This window comes from Mytilus californianus, unplaced genomic scaffold (genome assembly GCF_021869535.1).
Source record: "Mytilus californianus isolate M0D057914Y unplaced genomic scaffold, xbMytCali1.0.p SCAF_4, whole genome shotgun sequence".
Taxonomy (NCBI): Eukaryota; Metazoa; Mollusca; class Bivalvia; order Mytilida; family Mytilidae; genus Mytilus; species Mytilus californianus.
This window is the reverse complement of record NW_026262690.1, coordinates 75200826-75210012: the sequence shown is the minus strand read 5'-3', so window position 1 is coordinate 75210012 and position 9187 is coordinate 75200826. Positions and strand designations below refer to the sequence as shown.

At 31.0% G+C, this 9187-nt stretch overlaps 1 protein-coding gene across 3 annotated transcripts in view; it reads left to right on the top strand.

The window, feature by feature from the left end:
* The first annotated feature begins 33 nt into the window (after window positions 1-33).
* Window positions 34-9187, top strand: part of LOC127738537 (uncharacterized) — a 136463-nt gene continuing 127309 nt past the window's right edge. For all 3 annotated transcript variants that reach the window (XR_008000103.1, XR_008000104.1, XM_052249820.1), the window contains exons 1-4: window positions 34-208; window positions 4491-4604; window positions 6244-6402; window positions 8543-8733. Coding sequence is in view for 1 of the 3 variants with exons in the window: in XM_052249820.1 (XP_052105780.1) it covers window positions 131-208; window positions 4491-4604; window positions 6244-6402; window positions 8543-8733 (542 nt within the window). In the remaining 2 variants the exon portion in view is untranslated. The remainder of the gene's footprint in view (window positions 209-4490; window positions 4605-6243; window positions 6403-8542; window positions 8734-9187) is intronic.

Here is a 9187-nt window from a genome sequence, read left to right as displayed (position 1 = left end):
CAAACATCTAGATGTAGTCCGAAAAAATAAGGAAGACAACTCGTTATATTTAGAACATGATAGACATGCAGCATTTGCAAAAGTGATGTTAACCTCATAAAACAAAATTATTTAACATTGCATTGGCACGATGGCATCAGTTTTGACACCATTTTCGTCACCAAACTGGTGTAACAGACTGTCACACATTCCTAAATATTTTGTGAGGGTAAGCATAATATCAGATAAAAAAAGACTTTATAAACAAACACAAATTAACAGTCAGGGGACTTACTTAAATGAGTGATTTTCTAAATCACTGATTCAAGTAACATTATGTCCATAAAGGTTGGAAGTAAGAGTTGTCTTTCTTTAAAAATCACCTATTTAAGTAGTACAAATTAATCACTAGACTAAGTGATTTAATTTTATTGTAGCTTTAAATATAGAATACTAATGATCCAGGGACTAATTATGTTGCTAAAATTATCAGAACCAACATCTGTGTTGATAGGATGACCGGGTCATGTCAGGTGATGACCTTGTACTAAATCTAGGATAATAACATAAAAATTACTTGTTTAAGTATCATACCTCAATTTCCTTCCAAAAAATCACTTCTTTAAGTATCATTATTTTAATAACCCCCACTAATTTCAACACCCCTGAACAGTGAAATTTTGATCGCGAACAGTAGAATTTTATTACATAATCTATAAGATGAAACCTTGAATTTTACAGGAAAAATACTCCCACTGCTGGGAAAAATCTGTTAAAGAAAGTATCAGTTCATAATGTAAAGCCATTTTTATAGCATTTTTTCAACTAAAACAGAATTTGCAGCTAAATGATTGCATCAAAGGCATAAACCTTGCTGCCTAAAAGAAGCAAAAAGTTCATTTTTTTCAATTTTACTAATGAAAAGATATTATCTAACCCTATGTGTTTAAAATTTTAGTAAAACTACAAAATCACAATTTGTGACAAAACTTCGAATTTGCTACTTAAATAAGTGATTTAAAAATCACTTATTTCAATAAGTCCCCTGACTGATTAAGGAGAGACAACTGCTGGGTCAGGGCTAATGCAGACTTTTTTTTTTAGTAATTAGTATGGAAATTGTCTCAAATGAAATCATAATATGAAGCAGGTGTTACCTATATAAAGGGGACGAAGTCTGAATAAATTATTTTTTTGAATTCATTGAAGTTGATTCAAGCATATTTTAACTTCAGAATCTATTGAAAAAGAAACGGAAATACGGAAAGGTTTCCGATGTTGGTACTGTTGTTAGGGATTTTAATTGTGAGATCATTTTCAATGTTAATAAAGAAACACTATCATCAGGTATTTTTTTTTTCATATCAAAGAATTATTATAATAACATTTTTATTTATAAATCATATCTTTAAACTGAGACTACTATAACATGTGTTATAGTAGTCTCAGCTTTAAACCACGAAGATACCAAGTCGTATGTTATAATCTTATCAGATATTGAAATCTGACTGATTGATCAGGTGAGTTTTCAAAGAGAACACATTTTGTTTGCTATAAAAACGTATGTTGAATAAGCTCGGCAGACTAATTTTAAAATGTAAGAAATTTATTTTATTCAACTGGCAGTATTTCTTTTGGTAATCAAAAACAACAAATTAAAATGACAGATGAGACCGGAAGCAAGAAAGAGATTTCTTGGCAAATGCGGGAAACTGAAAAAGTTAGAAAAAAAAAGTTCATTAGTATATACATTGTATATATTCATTTTTTTTCTTCATCATATTGATTTTCTTACTGTAATTGGGGACTTTGTCCCCATATCACCCACTTTTCTTTTTATATAAGACTTCAATAGCTCATAAAAGCTCATGCATTTATCAAAATTAAGCAGATTCTAGATTTCATTTCTTACGATTTGAGACCCAAATAATGCCAATGCTAAATATAAGGTAAAAGTCTGAGTCAGCCTTTTCTCACCATTTTTTAAAACTTGGGGAACGACCATTTAACTTCAAAGGGGTGTTTTCCTAAAAAAATATTCTGATCCCCAATTTGATGAAAAAAAATATTGTGGTCAAGCAGATGACAATGGACATTTGTCTTAGCACGAAAAAAAATTCTGATTCCAACAAAACACCATAACCCTCCCCCCCTTGGAGTTAATTGGTTGCTCCCTTAAATATCTCCATAACCTATCAATTGTATTTTGTTCATTAACTAATGCTCTTCTGATTTACAAATGTATAGTATCAGTTTTAGATTCCAGATTTCTTTAATTTCACCTGACTACATCCGATAATAAGGCTTGAATTCAAAAAAATAATTTATACGGGGTTTGTCCCCTTTCACAGGTAACACATGTGGCCTGCCTCATATTATCTTTAAACGACGAAGATACAAAGTCGGTTTGTTGTTCTTATCAGATACTGAAATCTGACTTCCAAAGAGAATACATTTTGTTTGCTATAAAAATCGTATTTTGAATAAGCTCCAGTCTCATTTTAAAATGTAAGGAATTTATTTTAATTGTTTTACTGGCAGTATTCTTTCAGTAATACATTGTAATAAAAAACAACAAATTTTCGGGAAACAATGTGATGCTTGTATATTTTACCCAAAGTCCTGTGACAAACGAGACTGGAAGAACGAAAGAGATTTCTTGGCAAATGCGGGAAACTGAAAATGTTAGAAAAAAAAGTTAACGATTTTGAGTTCATTAGTATATTGATTTTTTTTTCTTCATTCTATTGATTTTCTTACTGTAATTGGGGACTTCGTCACCATCTAAATATTTGACTTTTACAGAATAGACTTATTGTTAAGTTATATTGATTAAACTGATGTTAAATTGCTGCGTAGTGTATTTTCTTTATCACTATCAATTTAACTTTATTTGAAAGTCTATATGACAGCTGGTATTGGAAAATTTTAGTTTTAAACTAAGATAGCATTCTGCACTCACTCAGTTAGCTTTAGGGAAGAGCTAATTAAAAAAAAAATACTACTGTAACAGGAGAGGATGATTCTTCTTACAAAATCACTTTGTCTCCTCCGGGACTCGAACCCAGGACCTCTGTGTTACAAGGTAGTGCTCTAACCAACTAAGTTAAAGAAGTACTTCCCTAGCTCAACCGCTTACGGCTGGCTAACATCTACTACATATACTAAGTGAAGCAATCCTGTCACACTACAAACAATTACAACACAAATTTTTCATCAAGATCTTAAAAGGGGCATTAGCTACAATATATATAGACAAAATATTAGAATATGTTTTTGTTTTTGTTTCAAACATTTATAAAAGCGGAAAATTCAAACATTAATTTGTTAGTAGCAACCAGTATGGTTCAATTTGATCAAAATAGGCTAAAAAATATTGCTGATGTATTATTTGCTTGCAAGTCAATAATTCAACTCATTTGAATTCGTATTCATGCGTCCTTTAATTAAACCCTTAGCTGGAGAAGAGTTAGGCATTGGCTAAGCATGTTATTAAAAAGAAAAATGTCAACATTGAAAAAAGTAAAACAAGGTAGCCAACAAGAAGAATCATTTCTTTTACTGATTTGGGCCACACAAAAAGCATTCTTTTACAGGTAAAATGATGATTTCCATATTTTTTAATCTGTGACATGAAATCATACAGACCTAGTCAGTATATAGTCAGTATAGTTTGTATGTGCCTGCTTGTCTATTCATATTTATGTTTATATCAGGTGATATGACCATCAACAGTCTTCAGAGGACATCTTAAGGTTAAAATAGATGGTGTCATTTAGAAAAACAAAGGATATGGGGTATCCATCCATGACACAAAATCAGTACATGCACAGCAAAAAAAAAAAAAAAAAAAAAAACGCACACAAAAAAGCAAAGGAACAGCGCTTTTATTGCTGTTCTTCATCTCAAAGTCACAGTGAGGCCTTCAACACAGAGCAAAAAAACTCTCACTTCACTGCAAGTTTAAGACGACCCCTAGCACCAGCTTGAGCGGAATTCTTTGCAAAAATAATTTGGATAGACTTTGTAAGATGTAACACCACCTAATCAGGCCCGATCAAAAAAGAACATACTGGAAAGTAGTACATATTTAAAACAAAATAGTTCCTACCCATAGGTGTAAATCTTGAACTATGTAGCATATATTTTAGTAATTAAGGTGTCATATTCTAGTCTAAAATACACAAAAATTGCTGATACATGTACATCAAAATGAGTCCAGTCATTGTTAATTGTTTCTTTTGGACTTTTTGTAAATATGATATAGGTTTTAGTATGGTACGAATAGAATATAAGAAATTGAGTCAAATTGGTGAACATGAATTTGACAGGTAATGCTCCTTTAAGGACATATCTATAGGTAAACATATGGTCAATTACAGTAATTGATCAGACTGGTTGCATTCATAATCCTTATCTTTATTTTTCTCCATCCCAATGTTGCCAGTTTGAATTTTGTTGAAAACACTTACAAAAATATTATATAATATATACTTCCAAATATTTTTCAGCTTGGTAATATGAATACACCAATCCATGAATGGAGACTTCCAAATGTTCCCGATGGTTTTAAAGTTTACATCAAGAGAGATGATATGACTGGGTCAACATTGTCAGGTAATAAGGTGTGTTGATATTGATACCTTTTAGCTCGTCTGAACATTGAACTTTTGCCAATATTGTGATGTAAAAGTAAGAATGTGGTATGATTTCAAATTTGGTGATAATCAGCATGATCCACCTAAGACCAAAGTACAAAGATGTAACTCTGTGGTTGCTCAGCTGTACAGCTTTTAGCAATTAGTAAAACATATATCATGCTTAAAGTAAGCTATATTAAATGTACATTACCCAAGATAACAATTTGAAATATAAAACAATCCAAAGCATAAATAAATGGTCTGATTTAAGCTAACAACATTATGCAAAAAAGTAGAATGACAGATGGCAACCACTGGACTACAGTCTACTGGCTTGGGACATGCACATAGAAAATGTGGTTGCATTAACATGTTTGTGAGAGCTTAATTTGTCCTAAAAACTAGGATAGTTGTGTAACAGCACAACATTAGAACTAACTTTAAAATTAAGATGAAACTGGCCTGAATCATCAGATTGGTACTAATCACAAATAAAGCTAACACATAAAAAAAGACACAAAGTACTGATCTAAGAGTACTCACAGTTACTGAAACTAGTTCCAAGCCCAAAGTTTAGTGTATCATTATCATGATTATGGGTTCTAGTAATTGATAAAAAAACATCTCTTTGTCTTAAAAAAGTATAACAAAAATACCAAACTCCAGGGTAAATTAAAAAATGGGAAGTCCATAAAAACTGACAAAATCAATCTTTTATCAATCAAGGGAACGAGTGAAAAACAATTGCCAACTGTCACAAGTAAAAAAAAAAAAACTGTCAACCTAAACCAGTGGACCAGTTGAAGCAAACATGGAACTATTATACTGAAGTTATGTCAAATAACTCACTAGTTGAAAAATAAGACATTTAATTTAAAAGAACATAACAGTTACAAAGGTAGTTTACAAATGGTTTATTCTGCCTCATAGATGGTATGAATCTTTTACAGCCATGCTGTTTTTTTTCTATCTGGTCAAATTTCTTGATTACTGCTTTAACTCCACTATTCAGTTAATTCATCAGTATGTTTTATGACTATAATTGCAAAAATTATGTAATTAAAAGTTACCAATTAAATTTATGAGGTTTGTGCCAGTTTGCCTACATTTGACCACAAAAGGGTTATGGGTTGAAGTCCTGGGTGTCCCCTTCATAAATCAGATTATTTGACAGATGCATTAGTTTTCTTTGGTCATCAATTTACACTTTTTGTTTTCCATGTTGCACTGGTCAACCCTTATTGTGATTCTTCAGTTTTACCTTGAAGATGGAAATTTTACATGAATTAAACCTTCCAATATTATGTCTTTTCTATGTTCATTATAACGTATTAATAAAGCAAGATGTATTTTTAAATTTAACAAATTTGTTTAATATTCTCTCTGTATCATATCCATGTAGATGTGTCCATTGAGATATGAGTCATTTTTTTAATGATTATACCAGATTTACAATAAAACCAATAAGAAGAAATCTGATCAAATTCCAAGATGATAGTTTTTTCATAAGATGAGAAGAAATGGGCTAAGATAAAACCTGTTAAACATGTTGATAAAAAAAATAATTAATAAATATATACTTGTAAAATTTAGAGAAGCCAAATTATCAGTGTCTTCATTTCAGGTCAGAAAACTAGAGTTTTTATTTGCTGATGCCATTGACAAAGGCTGTAAGAATGTAATCACTTGTGGTAGTATTCAGTCTAATTTTGCCAGGTCTGCAGCAATAGCTGCAGCACAGCTTGGGTTGAAGTGTCATCTTCTGTTACGAAGTCCAGAAGTGGTAAGATGTTTATATTTACCGTTATAAGTGAATATATCAAGAGAGAGAAAAAAACATATAAATGGAGAATGCTGATTAATAATGCCTATCAAGAGGAATGTTCTGTCTTTCAGGCCTGCCCTGAGTTATATACATTATATAAAAGCATTTTCATTACTTTTTTCTTTAATTTTATATACATAAGTGGACAGAGAAGGTTTAAACAGAAAAAAGGTAGATAAGCATGATTTAGAAAAAAAATATAGGGATCAACCTTATGTAGACAATGAAAGTTTAATTATGGACTTGTGTTTCAAAATACAGAATTACATTTTTATGCCCCCGCCTTAGCGGTGGTGGCATTAAGTTTTACCCTTGTCCGTCTGTACGTACATACGTCCCAAAATTGGTTTCCATTCTCTGACTTAAGTTTGCCTCAACCAAATGTTATGAAACTTATGTACAATGCTTATTACCACAAAACACAGATCAAGTTTTAATTTTGGTGGCGTCACTTTAACCGTTCTAGAGTTATGCCCCTTTATAAATGGAAAAATTGCAAAATTTTTAGTTTCTGTTCTCTTACTTAAGTTTGCCTCAACCAAATGTTATGAAACTTATACACAATGCTTATTACCACAAAACACAGATCAAGTTTGAATTTTGGTGGCGTCACTTTAACCGTTCTAGAGTTATGCCCCTTTATAAATGGAAAAATTGCAAATTTTTTAATTTCCGTTCTCTAACTTAAGTTTGCCTCAACCAAATGTTATGAAACTTATACACAATGCTTATTACCACAAAACACAGATCAAGTTTGAATTTTGGTGGTGTCACTTAAACCGTTCTAGAGTTATGCACCTTTATAAATAGATAAATGGAAAAATTGCAAAATTTTTAATTTCCGTTCTCTAACTTAAGTTTGCCTCAACCAAATGTTATGAAACTTATACACAATGCTTATTACCACAAAACACAGATCAAGTTTGAATTTTGGTGGTGTCACTTAAACCGTTCTAGAGTTATGCACCTTTATAAATAGATAAATGGAAAAATTGCAAAATTTTTAATTTCCGTTCTCTAACTTAAGTTTGCCTCAACCAAATGTTATGAAACTTATACACAATGATTATTACCACAAAACACAGATCAAGTTTGAATTTTGTGGTGTCACTTTAACCGTTCTAGAGTTATGCCCCTTTATAAATGGAAAAATTGCAAAATTTTTATTTTCTTCTAAATATCAAGTTATTTTTAAAATTGGAGTTATCTTCCTTTGTCCATGATTATAGTTGAATCAACTACAATCAATGCTTTATACAATGCAATGTTTAATTTTGACTTCCACTGATAAAACACAGATCAAGTTGAATTTGGGTAGTGTCACTTTAACCATTATTGAGTTATGCCCCTTTATAAATCGAAAGATTGCAAAATTTTTAGTTTCCATTCTGTAACTTAAGTTTGCCCCAACCAAACATTATGAAACCTATACACAATATTCATTACCACAAAACTAAGATCAAGTACAAATTTTTTGTTTCCGTTTTCTAACTTTAGTTTGCCTCAACCAAATGTTATGAAACTTATACACAATGCTTATTACTACATAATACAGATTAATTACGAAATTTGGTGGCGACACTTATACCATTCTTGAGTTATGTCCCTTTATAAACATAAAAATTGCTGAATTTTTAGTTTCTGTTCTCTACTTAAGTTAGCCTCAACCAAATGTTATGAGACTTACACACAATGCTTATTAACACAAAACTCAGATCAAGTTCAAATTTGGGTAGCGTCACATTTACCGTTCTTCAGTTATGTCCCTTTATAACTATATGATATGCAAGCGGGGGCATCATCTGTGTCCACATGTGGACACTATCCACATTTATTGTTCAAAATGAAAAAGCCCCCAAAAACCAAACAAAGAAAAAATAAAAACAAACAATACCGGTTCACATGAATATGAAATATAACATCCATATTCATAATTTTTGTAAATGATCAAGTCCTGAAACTTGAATTTTAGGAATATTTTTTTCTTCATTGACTGAAAAAACATTACCAGGTAATAATATCTCCCATGCCAACTATATGATTAGGCTTTTCCAAGAAAAGAATTAAACCTGTTATTGTCAAATAATTTCTTTGACAGCCTTATACCATGGAATCAAAAGAAACTAAGATGGGTAAAATAGAATACAAAGATTGCAGTGCCAACCTAACATTTGAAGGAAATGTTTTATTGGACAAAATGAGTGGTGCTGATATGTATTTAATACCAAAGTCGAGCAAGTATGTGACAGACATAAAACCAAGAATGGAAAAACTAGCAGCACACATCAAGTAAGTATGTTATCCATATTCTTTTTATAACCAATTCCTTCAATAAGATTCACACTGTTAGGTGTCTACACATTTTTGTTAAATAAGAAAAAAATTTAAACAAATATTTCACATAGTTTTGTTATTAATGTGAAGTCAATCAGATTTTGAAAACTTAATCAACTTTATCCAACATATTCAACTTTTAATACTGAAAATTAATAACTCTTATGCAAATTATAAAGATGTGATTGATGAAAGGATTTCATGAATACTTGTCCAAAGGATTTTAAAGTTTTAGATCATTTGGCTGAACAAGGTGCTTTATTCTAGTCATTCCATAAGTTTGGTGGACATATTCCAATGATATTTGGTTTGACACTTTTACTGAACTGAATGATTGATATACTATTCCTAATCAAACTAAACCTTAAAATTATTTACAAAACTGACAAATGTAGTGAAAATCCAGTTA